The sequence below is a fragment of the Anolis sagrei genome, chromosome 2 (assembly GCF_037176765.1).
Source record: "Anolis sagrei isolate rAnoSag1 chromosome 2, rAnoSag1.mat, whole genome shotgun sequence".
Classification (NCBI taxonomy): domain Eukaryota; kingdom Metazoa; phylum Chordata; class Lepidosauria; order Squamata; family Dactyloidae; genus Anolis; species Anolis sagrei.
The window spans coordinates 68,892,266-68,909,634 of record NC_090022.1 but is presented as its reverse complement, the minus strand read 5'-3'; the positions used below and the strand labels follow the sequence as shown (position 1 = coordinate 68,909,634).

Genomic DNA, 17,369 nt, shown 5'->3' with positions numbered 1-17,369 from the left:
CAAGGTCTGGCTGCTTACTGCTTGGGGGGAATCCTTTGTTGGGAGGTGATTGTAGGATGTTTCTCTACACTATTGCAGTTTGACACCGCTTAAGTTGCCATGGCTCTGTGCTATGGGATAACGGGAGATGTAGTTTCACAAGGCCTTCATCCTCTCCTTTAGGTCAAACAAGCCTCATAGCATGCATGGGCAAACTTGGGCCCTCCAGGTGTTTTTGGACTTCAACTCCCACAATTCCTAACAGCCTACCGGCTGTTAGGAATTGTGGGAGTTAAAGTCCAAAAACACCTGGAGGGCCCAAGCTTGCCCATGCCTGCCATATAGCCTTGAGCCTTGGCAGCTAAAGTGGTGTCAAACTGCATTCATAGAGGCAGCCTGACGGGAAATCCCGGCTCTTTCATTTTTTATATATATATTTTTGAGGCGCGTCTCCTTTAAGGCTGGCCCCGCCTCCTTTCCTTTCTCGGCGCAGGCCCCGCCCCCTGGAGCCCGACACGGCGAGCGGATGGCGAAGCCCCCTCTTTAATTGAGGCTGTCAGGCTGAGCTCGAAGGAAGCAGAAGCAGCACGAGTAGAAAAGGAAGGAAGGAAGGCAGGAGAGAGGCATCAGGAGGAAGAAGAAGCAGAAGCAGCAGAAGGAGCAGCAACCGAGGCGCCCTTCTCTCTCTCTCTCTCTTTCTTAAAGCAACACACTCTTGGGGGAAAGGGCTTTCCAGGCGAACCTCGCTCTCGGGATCGGGGGAGGCGGGCAGGGCAAGGGTCCCGATGAAAAACCACCTCTTGGGCGGCAGCAGCAGCGGCGGGAGCCCCGGGTCGGGCAGCCTGGTCCCGGCGATGGCCTCCCCGGCGCCGTGGAAGAGCGCGGCGTGGCTGCAGGAGGAGCTGGAGTCCGGCGGGGGCAGCGCGCTGCTGCTCCTCGACTGCCGCCCGCACGAGCTCTTCGAGTCCTCGCACATCGAGCGCGCCATCAACCTGGCCATCCCGGGCCTGATGCTCCGCCGGCTCAAGAAGGGCAACCTGCCCATCCGCTCCATCATCCCCAGCCACGAGGACAAGGAGCGCTTCGCCCGCCGATGCAAGGCCGACACCGTGCTGCTCTACGACGAGGCCGGCGCCGCGCCCGAGTGGGGCGCCCCCCACGAGAACGGCAACGGCGCCCCGGCCGCCTCCGCCTCCGTCCTCGGCCTCCTCCTCCAGAAGCTCCGCGACGACGGATGCAAGGCCTTCTACCTCAAAGGTAAGGGATCGGGGGGATCCCCGTCGCGCGGTACTCTCCCCTTCCATCCGAGCAACGCATTACTTTCGCGTTCCTTACGCGTTGCCGTGCTCTTTCGCTTCCCAATGACAGACCTCACCAATCTGCGTCTTTCCCTTTCTCCATGGAATTGGCGCCTAACGCGTTATCTTCCTGTCCCAGCCTAATGCGTTACTCTCCCGTTCCTTCCGCGTTGCCATACTCCTTCGCTTCCCAATTACAGACCTCAGCAATCTGAGTCTTTCCCTTTCTCCATGGAATTGGCCCCTAACGCGTTACCTTCCTGTCCCAGCCTAATGCGTTACTCTCCCGTTCCTTCCGCGTTGCCATACTCCTTCGCTTCCCAATTACAGACCTCAGCAATCTGAGTCTTTCCCTTTCTCCATGGAATTGGCGCCTAACGCGTTATCTTCCCGTCCCAGTCTAATGCGTTACTCTTCCGTTCCTTCCGCGTTGCCATGCTCTTTCGCTTCCCAATTACGGACCTAATCATCCAGTCTACATCTTTCCCTTTCTCCATGGAATCGGCGCCTAACGCGCTATCTTCCCATTCCCGCCTAATGCGTTACTCCCCCGTTCCTTCCGCGTTGCCATGCGCTTTCGCTTCGCAATTATCTCATCATCATCCAATCTGCGTCTTTCCCTTTCTCCATGGAATTGCCGCCTAACGCGTTACCGCCCCGTTCCCGCCTAATGCGTTACTCAATCGTTTTCCGGGGAATGAGCGTGTGATGGGAATAAGTCTAACCTGGGGTCCCTAGAGGAGTTGTTCACAGTCACGCGTTACTCCCCCGTTCCCGCGCAACGCGTTACTCTCCCGTTCTTTCCGCGTTACCATGTTCTTCCTCTTCTCAATTGCGGACCGGATCTTCCAGTCGGTGTCTGTCTCTCTCCTCCTTTCCTCAAGATTTCGGGATGTTTGTTTACATACTGTATTTATACACCGCCTTGCTCACCCCTGGGGGGGAGGGGGGCTCAAGGCGCTTTACAACATAGTAATGGCAGCATCCAGTACACAAATAAATTCTAATAACTAATTACTGGATATAACTATGAACATAAAATCAATTAAAACCATTAAACATAACATTCAGACAAAGTGTAAACATTAAAATATGAAGGAAGCAGCACGGTTTTTTCCCCCTGAGCAAAGCAATTGACGTCTAACGCGTTACTCTCCCGTTCTTTTCCCGTTCCCCTGCTGCTCTCCCTTTCTGTGAACTCGATCTTCCCATTTTCGTTCTCCTCTCTTTACTTTCTAAAGATGTGGGGGAAAGGAGCAAGCTATAAGAGGAATTGGCACCCGTTCCTTCCTCGTTACACTCTCCCTCTTCTTCCCCCTCCCGATCTCCCAGTCTTGGCGCTTCCCTTTCTCCCCCCTCTTTTCCTCCCCTTCACTTCCTGAAGATTTCGGGATAATGAGGAGGAAGGGAAGCTGCTCTCCCTCCTCCAAAGGCACACATGGAAAAGGAGGGACTGACTCTCCTTACTTAGCAAGGAAACCTCAGAGCGGGGAGGCCAAGGCTTTCCAAAAAGGGGTCTTTTTTCAATTAGGGCAACAGCCAAAGGGTTTCTGGTTTCAATCTCACTGAGGCTTCCTTCCTCCACCCCCATTTTTCGATTTTGTTTCTGTTCTTGCAAAATGGTTCCATGTGCTGAGCGCAAGGAGAGAGGTTTACTTCCTTTCCTTCCTTCCTTGGCTCAGAATTGGAGCCGAACTTCTGAAACTTCTATTGACAATCCACTCCTAGCAGACCACCAACTTTTTCAAAATTGCTGTTTTGTCCATCCTTTTCCTTTGGTCACTCTTTCCTCCTCCTGTTTACTGTTTAGCACAGGCATGGGCCAGCTTGGGCCTTCCAGATGTTTTGGACTTCAACTCCCAGCATTCCTCACAGCCTCAGGCCCCTTCCTTTTCCCCGCTCAGCCACTTGAGAATGTTAGAATGTTGAGGCTGGCCAATCAGAAACCACATGCAAATTAGTAGGTCAAGATAGCTCATGCATGGGCCAACTTGGGCCCTCTGGGTTGTTTTGGACTTCAACTCCCAGCATTCCTCACAGCCTCAGGCCCCTTCCTTTTCCCCGCTCAGCCACTTGAGAATGTTAGAATGTTGAGGCTGGCCAATCAGAAACCACATGCAAATTAGTAGGTCAAGATAGCTCATGCATGGGCCAACTTGGGCCCTCTGGGTTGTTTTGGACTTCAACTCCCAGCATTCCTAACAGCCTCAGGCCCCTTCCTTTTCCCCCTCAGCCGCTTAAGCGGCTGAGGGGGAAAAGGAAAGGGCCTGAGGCTGTTAGGAATGCTGGGAGTTGAAGTCCAAAATGCCTGGAGAGCCCAAGTTGGCCCATGCCTGGTTTAGCAGATCCTTCTATTTTTCTTTTAATGTAGCCACAACAATAACACTGTTGATCATAATATCTGCCACAACTTACTCGCAGTCTCAGTATCTGAGTTGAAAAATGTTATTTCCTATACGAAGTGAGGACAGATTTAGGCAGAAGTGCAAAGAGTGAGCAGGGAGAGAAGATCCCAGCATTATTGTTGTTATTATTATTTATAGCATGCTTTTATCTCTGCAAACAAGACTCAAAGCAATTAGTGACACTAACGTTCACTGGCCTCGCTTGCCCCAGAATATTGCTTTAACGCTCTCCCCCGACCCCTAAATTTGGTGGCCAATCTGTAATCTATTCTAACGCACCAGGTTGCTGTGAGTTTTCAGGGCTGTATGGTCCATGTTCCAGAAGCACTCTCTCCTGATGTTTTGCCCACATCTATGGCAGGCATCCTCAGAGGTTGTAAACTAGGCAAGTGAAGTTTATATATCTGTGGAATGTCCAGGGTGGGAGAAAGAATTCTTGTCTGTTTGAGGCAAGTGTGATTTTTGCCATTGGTCAGCTTGATTAGCATTGAATAGCTTTGCAGTTTCAGTGCCTGGCTGTTTCCTGCTTGGGGGAATCCTATGTTGGGAGGTGTTATCTGGCCCTGATTGTTTCATGTCTGGAATTCCCCTGTTTTCTGAGCATTGCTCTATTTAGAGTTTTTTAAATACTGGTAGCCAAGTTTTATATATCTTGATTAGCATCAAATGGCCTTTCAACTTTAGAGTCTGTCTGCTTCCTGTCTGGGGGAATCCTTTGTTGGGAGGTGATTAGCTGCCATTCTATACTTTTTTGAGTGGGTGGGAGCCCAAGTTTGAGCAGTCCAGGAAAAAAAAACTTGTGTGTTGAGACTACTTTGAGAGACATGGATCACATTGGTGTGACACTTCACCTGTGAATCCGCTTACTTTTTGGCTAGTGGGCCTCCTTGGCTCATCCTGTTTCTGTCCTCCTCTTCTCCCTTTTCCATCTGTGAATAAATGCCTTAATTCATCAAAGCTCCCCATTCAGTTTTCCTAAAGCGATGTGTCCTCTCTTTCACAAGGAACATTGCTCAGTGCGGGTGCTTTGCGTTTCTCTCTCTGTGGTTAGTCACTGGGCGGCAGGATTGAGACAGAAACAGCAGGCGGGACCCAGCCAAGCAGTTACTTTCAGCACAATGTATATATTAAAAACATTCAGTGACAGGAGGAAAAGGAAGTCTTGGGCAATAGGTTGTGGGCCGTGCAAAAAAAGATGAAGCTGACCCGAGGGCTTCTGGGCTTTCCTATGACTTTTTTTTGAGAGAGAGGCTGGATTTACACAACGGTGTGTTGGAAGTTTCTCCAATCTTCGTGACTCAGTGCAGTATCCTTCCTCTTCCGTTCTCAGTTAGCAGAGACACTTCTCATGAATGTTTGGAGTGCTCTGTGACCTGAAGTCTGTCCTTGAGGCAGTTCTCCTCTATCTGGACCATCTCCTAAAAGCAGAGGAAGGAGTTAAACTCTGGCTTTACTTTCCTTTCTCTCTTTTTTTGGTGGGAAATGTTTCCAATTAAAATTCCAAAATGGCTTCTCCATATTGTCTTTCTCTTTCAGGAGAGGCTAAGGGGGCCTGTTTCCCCCAAGTCAAGGGCTGTGACCTTACTCCCTTGAGTTTCCAGCAGACCTTGCCGATCAGATGGCCAACATGATGACTAAATGCCTGTTAATCTCTCCTTTAATAGTCAGCTGAAAGACGGAGACCCAAAGATAAAAAATAATCAACAGGCAGAACTTAGTTCTGACTTATCTCTGGCCATCAAAGAGCCACGAGTTTACTTAAAACCACAGGCAGGAAGTTTCTCAACTTGTGGACTGCATAGCTACTGTTTTGTTTTTGTTTTCTTACTACGGATTTTGCAATTGATTCAGAACAGTTCCCTTGTCGTCCTCTTTTTGAAAAGGAAACTTCCCCTGCGGTCTGTCCTCTCCTCCCTTTCCCCAGCAGACTTCATGCCTTTCGCATATGTTGAGCAATATCTTTGACTAACTCAGATAAATAGTGTTTTCTGTTTCTCTCCAATTAACTGTGAAATATTCAGTTAGTAAAGAGCTGCGTGTTAGTAATTCAAAGAAAAGTGGAACAGTGTTCCCATTACTCCTTTTCAGCAGGGCTCCTGTGCTTTTAGTAGCTGTTTACAGGCAACCATTCATAGAATCATAGAGTTGGAAGAGACCTCATGGGCCATCCAGTCCAACCCTCTGTCACGAAGCAAGAAAAATGCATTCAAAGCACCCCTGACAGATGGCCATCCAGTCTCTGTTTAAAAGCCTCCAAAGAAGGAGCCTCCACCACACTCAGGGGCAGAGAGTTCCACTGCTGAACAGCTCTCACAGTCAGGAAGTTCTTCCTAATGTTCATCAGGTGAAGCCATTCATAACAGCGCCGTTGAGACACAAAAGGTTAGAGCACTGGTTCTGAACCTGTGGGTCCCCAGATGTTTTGGCCTTCAGCTCCCAGAAATCCCAACTGCTGGAAAACTGGCTGGGATTTCTGAGGGTTGTAGGCCAAAACACTTGGGGACCCACAGGTTGAGAACCACTGGGTTAAAGCCACTGAATGTGACCCACACTGCCATCTCATGTCTAAAGGTGCATCCTGGACTAGAATTAATTGAGTTTGACAACACTTGAACTGCCATGGCTCGGTGCTATGAGATCACTGGAGCTGTAGCTTTGCAAGGTCTTTAGCCTTCTTTGCCAAAAAGGGCTGGTGCCTCACCAAACGACAAGTCCCAGGATTCCACAGCTTTGAACCATGGCAATCAAAGTGGTGCCAAATTGCATTCCTGTTGTGTTGTCAAAGGCTTTATGGCTAGAATCAATGGGTTGCTGTGAGTTTTCTGGCCTGTATGGCCATGTTCCTGAAGCATTCTCTTCTGACGTTTCACCCATATCTGTGGCAGGCATCCTCAGAGATTGAGGGATCTGTTGGAAACTAAGTAAGTGAGGTTTATATATCTGTGGAAGAGAGAGCTCTTGTCCGCTTGAGGTACATGTGACTGTTGCAATTTACCGCCTTAATTAGTATTTAATGGCCTGCAGTTTCAAGACCTGGCTGCTTGCTGCCTGGGGTAATCCTTTGTTGGGAGGTGTTAGCTTGGCCTTTTATAGTGTAGATACATCCCAAGATGGAAAACAACCATGGGTTGTTGAGACCTTTATTTTGCCTTTTTTAAATCACGCACATATGACATGTGTTAAACTAGTGTTTACGTGTTCCTCCTGAAATAAGTGTGAGGAGGAGGCGATGGTAGTAGTGGTGGAGAAGATATTGTAGTTTAGTATTCTTCCTGACATACCAGGTTTCTGTACACAAGGAGAGGAGAGGAGTACTTGTTTGTGTTGGCTACCCACTAAAAACAGGATTTTAAACTACGTTTTTAGGGCATTATCAGAAAATCATGTACAAGCTTTTCATTCCTCCAGAACTTGTCATCAGGCTGGGTGTTAAATAAAGCAGGTTGGAGGAAGGAAGAATCTGTCTGATGCCATGGAGCCGGCATTCTGTCCCTGTCATAAGGAAGATGTGAAAGGAGGCAGCAGACATTCAAATTAGGCTCTCTTTAAGAGTTAAACACATTTCATAATCTGCACCTAAGGCTGCCAGGTTGAAACTGGGGCTCTGTTATGAGGAAGCACACGATGGCTGCCCTCTTTCAAACTTTTTAACAAAGGAAATCTAGCCATTAGAGCTCTGTAAATCCTTGGTGTTCTTATACTTTAAAAAGAACTAATTTCAAATGGAAAGGGAGAGGAATCCTCTATCACAGTTTAGTAAAAACTGCTGAAGTTAACACGAATCTAAGTGTAAACTGTATGATTCACTGGCCAGAATCACTGGGTTGCTTTGAGTTTTCTGGGCTGCATGGCCATGTTCCAGAAGCATTCTCTCCTGATGTTTCACCCACATCTGTGGCAGGCATCCTCAGAGATTGAGGGCTCTGTTGGAAACTAAGTAAGTGAGGTTTATATATCTGTAGATTGTCCAGTGTGAAAGAGATAACTCTTGTATGCTTGAGGTACTTGTGAATGTTGCAATTGGCCACCTTGATTAGCACCTTGATTTAATGGCCTTGAAGCTTCAAATCCTGGCTGGTTGCTGCCTGGGGATCTTTTGTTGGGAAGTGTTAGCTGGCCCTGATTGATTCTTGTCTAGAATTCCCCTGCTTTTTGAGTGTTACTCTTTATTTGCTGTCCTTATTTTTTAGTTTTGAATACTGGTAGCCAGATATTGTTCATTTTCATGGTTTCCTCCTTTCTGTTGGAATTGTCCACATGCTTGTGGATTTCAAAGGCTTCTCTGTGTAGTCTGACATGGTGGTTGTGAGAGTGGTTTCAGCAATTCTGTGTTCTCAAATAATATGCTGTGTCCAGGTTGGTTCATCAGGTGCTCTGCTATGGCTCAGCCCGGAAAACGCACAGCAACCCATTCACTTAAAAGATTACTGTTGTTGTTGTTGTTGTTGTTGTTGTTGTTTTTGTTGTTATAATATTGGTTCTACCGGACTTGCCCCTATGCATTAATAGCTGTTTAATCTGCAAAAACTAGGAAACAGCAGTGTTCAGCTTCAGACTGAGAAAAACTTTCACTTGTTGGTTTTATATGGCTCTCTCAAGGTACAGGAACAGGCCAGGCCTGTTTGGGGTGAATTTTTACCTGTAACAAATACTTCTCAAAAGAGGGTTGAGAAAATCAGGCAACACTCCCACGACTTATTTCTAGGTAGCCAAATATATGGTTGCATTCTCCTTTATCTTTAGAGCATTTCATTTGATACCCTTATACTTGGAGCTTGGAAAAACCTTTTTGTTTACACCAAGCCAAGAATCATGCTGGTTTGCAGAAAGTTACTTTTTGGACTATGAAACCGGGGGTCTCTCAGCCAGCATGATTATTGGTTGTGCTGGTGGATGGGATTTTGGGTCCAAGCAAGAGACTGTGTCTTCGAATAGGTAGGAGCAGATGCCATTATTAGCAGTGTACTAGCTGTTGAACCCTATGCCTCAGCACTCAAAGTAAAAAGTTCAAGGAGGTTGACAATTTAGCATCTTGTAGCTGAGGAACGAAACCACTGACTGCCGAGTTTGTTGACCGAAAGGTCGCCAGTTTGAATCCAGGGAATGGAGTGAGTTCCCGCTGTTAGGCCCAGCTTTTGCCAGTCTAGCAGTTCAAAAACATGCAAATGCAAGTAGATCAGTTGGTACCGCTTCTGCGGAAAGGTAATGGCGCTCCATGCAGTCATTCTGGCCACATGACCTTGGAGGTATCTACAGACAACGCTGACTCTTTGGCTTTGAAATGGAGATAAGCACCATCCCCCAGAGTCAGAAACAACTAGACTTCATGTCAGGGGAAATTTTTACCTTTACCTAGCTGAGGAAGAAAGAAATGCCAAAACATGCAAGTTCTCCCTTGTAATAAGTTCATGTTTGGATGCCTGTAACTTTTAAGCTGCCATGACATTAAAATACATTGTCTTTTCACTTCCCCAGGTGGATTCAACAAATTTCAGACAGAATACTCAGAGCATTGTGAGACCAGTCTCGACACTTCTTCTCCTACCAACTCTCCTCCTGCCTCTGTCCTTGGTCTGGGAGGGCTGAGGATCAGCTCGGATTGCTCCGACGGGGAGTCTGATCGGGAGCCTAGCAGTGCCACAGAGTCAGATGGGAGCCCCATCCCGAACAACCAGCCAGCCTTTCCTGTCCAGATTCTTCCCTATTTGTATCTGGGTTGTGCCAAAGATTCCAGCAACTTGGATGTCTTGGGCAAATACGGCATCAAGTACATCCTGAACGTTACTCCCAACCTTCCCAACATGTTTGAGCACGACGGAGAATTCAAGTACAAACAGATTCCCATCTCGGATCACTGGAGTCAGAATCTCTCCCAATTCTTTCCGGAGGCCATTGCTTTCATTGGTAGGTGTTGGACATCCTGTTCTTTACAGAACAGCCCCTTCAGCAATTGGTAGTTTTCCATAAGTAGTCTACCGGCTTGAGTAACTGCTTATTATTATTGACATTGTGTAGATTAATTTGCCCAGTTTTATAAATTCTAATTTTAGTACTTGATAAATTAGCCGGTGATGGGTACCTAAAGGTAACTGACTTTGTATACAAGCTTTATTTCATTTAAAGCCAAATGACTTTACTCCACAAGACTACAGTGGGACAAAGATTACATCAGGTTGCTGTGAGTATTCTAGGATGTATGGTCATGTTCCAGAAGCGTTCTCTCCTGATGGTTTCGCCCACATCTATGGCAGTCATCCTCAGATGTTGTGAGGTCTTTTGCAAACTAGGCTAGTGGGGTATATATATCTGTTGGATGTCCAGGTTGGGAGAAAGAACTCTTGTCTTTTTGAGGCAAGTGTGAATGTTGCGATTGATGACCTTGATTAGCATTGAATAGCCTTGCAGCTTCAAAGCCCGGCTGCTTCCTGCCTGGGGAATCCTTTGTTGGGAGGTACTTGCCTCAAACAGACAAGAGTTCTTTCTCCCACTCTGGACATTCCACAGATATATAAACCCCACATGTCTAGTTTCCAGCAGACCTCACAACCTCTGAGGATGTCTGCCATAGATGTTGATGAAACATCAGGAGAGAATACTTCTGGAACATGGCCATACAGCCCGGAAAACTCACAGCAACTCAGTGATTCCGGTCATGAAAGCCTTCCACAACACAAAGATTACATCCAGTCTATCGTTTGCTTTCTTCCATAGTCTCAGTGCTGCACATTTAGTTATAAAACATTCTTGTAAATATTTGGAGTTGGAAAAATTACACCTCAAAACATTTAGACAAATTCACAAGAGTCAAGATTTGTTGGCATTGACTCTATTCTGCAGTCCCATATTATAGTTATTTATAAATGCCATAATTAGGAGAAGAGGTTGACCTGTCTGAAAGGGAATTTGTCTTTGGGGAAATCAGTAGAGCTGTTATCTCAAAAAGTGTTTACCTCCAGGAAACCTTCTGAGCATTGTTTTCCTCTGTAAGCATGTGCTATAGAAGTGCGGAGGTTTCTGGGGCCATGTTTTGCAGTGTAGTTCTCATTCATGTGGGATGCTGTTCTGGCTCATTGTGCCTCACTATCACCTTGAACCAAGGGTCAGCATGTTATCAAAGTTGCTCAGTACATAGCTTTTCTTGTTAATAGTAAGAGAAGGGGTCTTCCCATTTTTGCCCTAGTGATGGGTGAGCCATACTCATTTTATTAAAACTCTCCCAAGATGGCTTGAGACACAGTATGGAAACCTCTAAGAATAAGAGAACTTTGGGCTATCTACATGTGTATTTCTGCTTAATAGCTAAAGTTGGAATGGAACATGTGAACTGATAGAACAGTCATCTTCTCTGTACCAGTTTATTTACATATTTGAATAATGCTCCAAATCTATGTCTTGATGTTTGAAGTCATCAAGTAACAGATATGCTTGAGTGGACCAATTAGCACCATAAAATGTTACATTAGGGGCATATTATTACTGTTTGTTGAGTACCTAAAGTGGTTAAAACTTGATTTATTTCAACAGTTTGGTGCTGTAACTAAAAAGACCTTTTGCTAAAATGAGGGAAATGGTAGCTAGGGGAGGCAGGCAAACACAAAGATTTAAAAATGACTTCTGACAATGAGAGAAGCCACCATCACTTTGAACTGTGCCTACCATCGTTGTGTCCAAATGGAAACTTTCTAGGATCATTTTCCCTGTCTGAATTGGCTTTTGTGGCCTAGGCACATTTATGACTCCTACATACCCCCCGGTAGCGCAGTGGGTTAAACCGCGGAGCTGCTGAACTTGTTGACCAAAAGGTTGGCAGTTCGAATCCAGGGAGCAGGGTGAGCTCCTGTTGTTAGGCCAACCTAGCAGTTCAAAACATGCAAATGTGAGCAGATCAATAGGTACTGTTTCTGTGGGAAGGTAACGGTGCTCCATGCAGTAATGCTGGCCACATGACTTTGGAGGTGCTTATGGACAACGCCGGCTCTTTGGCTTAGAGATGAGCACCAACCCCCAGAATCAGACTTGACTAGACTTAATGTCAAGGGAAACCTTTACCTTTTACATCAATGTGAACATGTCATATATGATAGAACTGATAATATATTCCTTCATACCTACTATAGAGCTGTTTCGTTGTGATAATAAAGAAAGTGGACCTGGGTTGAACATGCAGTAAATCTTGGGTATTGTAAAGCTGCTCAGACTGCTTGCTGACTCTTTCCCTTACACTTTTTTCTGTTGTAAAGTTACATATACTGAGAAATTACAACCCTGTAGCTTAGGTTATATGAAACCTTCACTATACCAGTTCTTTAAAATAGAGGAAATCCCTTTATGTGAAGATACATACATACACAAACATCAGGGTATTTTTATCAAAGGTATGCGGATGTAATGTGGTATTTAGATAGTGGTTTAGTCAAAAACATCCTTTCTGTGAAAACCACACATTTTGTACTTTGGGTATTTTAATAACAGGAAACTATTACCTCAGTCATTCACTTTAAACAAAAAACAAAAAAAACAAAAACAAAAAAAAAAACACCCCAACCTGGATACCATAATATTTGGGGGTAAATATTTTTGCTTGAGGCATAACAATCGCAAACCATCCTTGTCAGATGGCACTGCTTTGTGACTTGCACAGCAAAGAGAGCGAAAAGGTCAACCCGTCCATACTTTATTTCCCTGTTATTACCAGCTATCTAGCTTATTTACAGCCCCTCGTCTTTTGCTCTCTGGCTTACATGCTTGGGCTGTAAACTTCTTCAGGCTTAAGCATGTGTACTCTGAAGTAAATCCTATTGAAATTAATGGAATGTGGTTCTGCGTCAATGTGCTTTGAGAATTTGGGGCTTTGTTTGGGACACTGTGCTACAGATCATAACAATGCAATCATCGGCATATTTATTTGGAAGAATGTGCTCTGGAGTTTATTGGAGATTAATCCCAGAGAAATATACAAATTGTCTTTGGTGGGACTACTTTTTCTCTCTCCCTATGATAGAAGCGACTTGAGAAACTGCAAATCGCTTCTGGTGTGAGAGAATTGGCTGTCTGCAAGGACATTGCCAAGGGGATGCCCGGATGTTTTACCATCCAGTGGGAGGCTTCTCTCATATCCCTACATAAGAGGTTGGAGCTGACAGACAGGAGCTCACCCTGCTCCCCAGATTTGAACCACTGACCTTTCGGTCAGCAGTTCTGCTGGCACAAGAGTTTAACCTATTGCTCCACCAGGGTCTCCTGGTGGAACTACTGAATCATGTTAATGTGTTCGAGACTGGAACCTTTCTTCTCCCCTAGTGCAATTTTTAGCCTCCAAAACTTAGTTTCTGCCATTAAGCAATAGCCTGTCTTGCTTGAAGGTAATTATTAATCAGACTTAGTGACTGAAATTCCCTTATTTTTTTCTTTCAAAAATAACTTAGAGAATTTGAGGGTTCATTAGCTTAAACTTGAAACTGGTTTGACTGTCCAAAAAACTCAAAAGTCCCTCGAGCTGACAAATCTTGCCTTTTGTATAAATATTTTGTCAATGCTGCCATATTTAATTAGTTGCTGCTGGCTAGCTGAACTTTTCTTTAAGGATACAATTCAACCTATTCTTCTCTTATCTGGAATATTACGATGATTTATGCAATTTTGCAGGCAGAAGTACAATTCTGATTACCCATGCAAGATAATGATAGTTTCTTCCTCCTTTCTGCTAAGGAGAATTTCTTGCATTATCTTTAGAAGGCAAAACAGAATGGAGTAACGATTGTGAACGGTCTTCCTTGTTCTGCCACTGCCTATGCAATTCTGTGTATCTATTTGTAGAAGAAAAAGTGCACTTGATGCAACACTATGTCAAAATATTGCAGTATTTGAGCTAACCTGATAAATACGTATGCTTTAGTTAACTATGTCTTATTGGATTGTTTTGTTTTATTTTTCATCACAATGCTTAATTCTTTGCCATAAGCTCACTGTTATCACTGTTGCTTTAGCCGCCCCGAGTCCCCCTTGGGGAGATGGTGGCAGGGTATAAATAAAGATGATGATGATGATGATGATGATGATGATTGCTTTATTGTGTATTATTTTGATATGTTTGTACTCCCTTCGGGGAGAGAGGAGAGTTTAGAAATGGTGATGATGATGATGATGATGATTATTATTATTGCAGTAGAGTCTCACTTATCCGATCTAAATGAGCCGGTAGAACGTCGGATAAATGACAATGTTGGATAATACGGTCTCCTGTTACCTGTCCAACATGGCACTAGACACCTAGAATACCAACAACAGGGACTCAAAGGCTTAAGGCAGTGGTTCTCAACTTTCCTAATGCCATGACCCCTTAATACAGTTCCTCATGTTGTGGTGACCCCCAACCTTAAAATTATTTTTGTTGCTACTTCATAACTGTAATTGTAATGTAAATATCTGATATGCAGAATGTATTTTCATTTACTGGACCAAATTTGGCACAAAAACCCCATTCGCCCAAATTTGAATACTAGTGGGGTTGGAGGGGATTGATTTTGTCATTTGGGTGTTGTAGTTGCCCATATGTGGAAGAGGAGCGTGGAAATCACAGAGGGAAGGAGGGAGGATGCTTCCGCTTCTGGTCCTGCTTCTTTTACCCCCTTCCCTCCCTCCTTGCATTGACTTTTTCACTTTTTGGGAATGGAGAAAGAGTTAGGGAGTGCTCCTTTAATTGAAGGGGAAATGCTGGAGGAAAAAGGAGCGTCAGATAAGTGAAGGTCAGATAAGCGAGACTCTACTGTATTAAATGGAGGTGTCAACTTAGCTCTGTCCATTTAAGGAAAGATGGCTGCTTCTTGGGTACAGAGTGCTAAACATTTCCTTCTTTCTCCTTATTTCAGATGAGGCACGTTCCAAGAAGTGTGGGATCCTGGTTCACTGCCTCGCTGGTATCAGCAGGTCGGTCACCGTAACTGTGGCCTATTTAATGCAGAAGCTCAACTTGTCCCTGAATGACGCCTACGACTTCGTAAAGAGGAAAAAGTCCAACATCTCACCAAACTTTAACTTCATGGGCCAGCTGCTGGACTTTGAAAGGACTTTGGGACTCAACAGTCCATGCGACAACCGCTCGCCCGCTGAACAGCTCTACTTTACCACTCCAACGAATCACAACTTGTTCCAGCTGAACCCCTTGGAATCCACATGAAGGAGATAATCTTTGGGTGACGCCAAGTCGTGAATAGCTTCTCTTGAGCATTTCAAATTCCTTAGTGGGGAAGAAAAGTCTTTCCAGTCACTCTTGAAAGAACTGGTTTCTCCAAGCAGAGCTGTCTGATCGCTGCTTTACTGAAAAAAGGTTTATGCCATTTATTAGTATTCTGATGCTAATCAAAATGGGTTCAGAGGAGTTACCTTGTCAGAGTTATTTAATGCAGGGGATGGCCTGGCATTACGAACGCAGCTGTTACTGGCAATAACTGCTTTCCTGTCTGTGTGTGGCGAGACTGATGTAATGCACACACACCACACACACATACACATGTGTGTACACACAGACACACACGTATCACACGCACATGTAAAAAACATCAACTCTGACGTGTGTGTGTGTGTGTTAGCTTAGTGTGGAGAGCAAAGGAGACTTATGCACTTGGCAACCTTGACCAATAAGTGTTGGCCTAAGACTGTTGTTTTAAAACTGAGTTTACTTTTTTAAAAAAGAGGTAAATCTATACTCTTTCTTGAGTTCAAGCTCTTTTTAAAGATGTATGTTTCCTGACTGTTTGTACAGACAAGGTTGCAAAACCAGTATTTTATTCTGTTCTTGTTTGATTTCATGTTTTTTAGATAAGTGAGAAAGTAACAAAAAAATCAAAAGTTTCTATTGACCAAATGCATTTTGCACACATTGTAAAGCCTTGATATATTTCTGGCATGTTACTGGGTACTTGGCTGGGGAGGGGAGAGCTTAAGAGGCAGAAAGAGATCGGTTGCTAATGGTTGTTAGCAATTGGTTGGAGTCCTCATGACTTATGAGGGCCGGTTGGTGACAATGCCCCTCTCCACCTTGCCCACACTCACAATCTCTTCTGCACTGAATCAGCCAAGGTGACTAAGTGCCAATGTGCTTTTCTTTTTAAAAAAACCCACCTTTGCCAAAAAAGAAAAAAAAAACCTCCCAGAAAGCACCAACCCCGCAACCCAACCTGCCACCAGTTACCACTCTGTTTGGTGTTACTTGAGATGACATCTCGCATCACCGTCACCCAGAGCTGGTAGAAGCATGTTTCGAGGCTCTTGGTTGCTGTGTGCAACCTTTTACGACTGTTAACGTCACCCAGCTGGCCTGAAATCATTCCAGCTTCCAAAGCAATGAAAATACTTTCAGTGATGTTGTCATTTATCTTGCACAGTTGATTCTTGTGTGTGTGTGTATGTATTCGAGGACAGAGTATCAGGGAGGGGTAAAACAATCCTGCTCTTTGAAAATCTTTGGCCAGAGCAGAGACACTTTGAAAATGCATAGCCAACTTGTATATGAACCACAAGGAGAAAGAAGAGGGCATAGAGCTTATGCTATTGAGCAAAGGTGAGGGGGAACTGCTGAATTTCTGAGGCCATTGGAGCTTTTTGTTGAACTGCTTTTTCTAAGTAACTTCTTTGCTGTGCCTTCTACAACAAGAAGACTTGTTTATATTTCTCATTAATGTATAATACTGGAAGAGGGAGAAGTGGTGCTTAATTTTGTGGGTTTTTGGGGAGGAGGGCAAGAATGGACATGGAAAAAAGAATACTGGCTGCAGTGTAGTCCCTCGTTTTTTCCTGTCTTTCTATTTTCACTCTCAAAATAACTTCTAAAAAGCCACGGAGCCCCCCCCCCCCCCCCCCCCCAGAAATATTCAGTTTTTATATTTCCCTTACCCCAATAAATGAATCTCCATGTGGAAGAATGTTTAATTTTGTCACATCATGAAACTGGTGTGTGCGTGTGTACGCGTGTATTTTTGGAGAAAAAAAAAGAAATATTACCAGAATATTGGAATGATTTCTTTTTTGTTGTTGTTGGTATGTTTATTTTTTGTTGTTTATTTTTAAAATGTAACAATGTTGGAGTTGTTGGGTCATCAGGGCAGGAGAAAGTGGAGCACTACATGTGGGTGAGCAAGCAAATGAGGAATCTCCTAACTGCATCTTACCTCAAGGAGAGCTTTTTTATTTTTCAGGGATTTAGTGCATCTGTATCTTAAGCTGATTTGCATAAAGGCTTCCTGTGCCAATGGTGGTTGTCTTAAAGATGCATCCTCTTCGTACAAATGAGACTTTGTTAGTGAGGAACAACTTTTGCTTTCTGTGTTTATGAAGGAAAAATGAGTGGCCCTGTATATCCTGAACCCAAGGTTGAGACTTTGTTTATATTGCAAATAAAAATTATTTTTTCTTTAAAAATCATGTTTGTGGGTTTTGTGTTTCCAAAACATATATTGCACACACATAACACACCTTGCTTTGCCAGATAGGCGCCTTTAAAAAAAATTCTTTGCATTTAACATGCAACTGTGTATTTGCTTGCCACTGTTTTTGTGGCATTTGGTTACACATATAGTTTATTTTTGTAAGGTCTTGTGGTGGACTCTAGGACAGAGTTTCTCAGCCTGGGGGTCAGAACCCCTGGGTGGATCAGAGGGGTCGCCAAAGACCATCAGAAAACACAGTATTT

General features: G+C 44.5%; 1 protein-coding gene across 1 annotated transcript; it reads left to right on the top strand.

The window, feature by feature from the left end:
• Positions 1-482: 482 nt before the first annotated feature.
• On the top strand, positions 483-17,098 carry DUSP7 (dual specificity phosphatase 7). Its single transcript, XM_060765861.2, has 3 exons — positions 483-1,236; positions 9,158-9,586; positions 14,551-17,098. Exons 1-3 carry the CDS (start codon positions 765-767, stop codon positions 14,856-14,858), a joined length of 1,209 nt encoding a protein of 402 aa, XP_060621844.1. The 5' UTR covers positions 483-764; the 3' UTR covers positions 14,859-17,098.
• Positions 17,099-17,369: the final 271 nt, after the last annotated feature.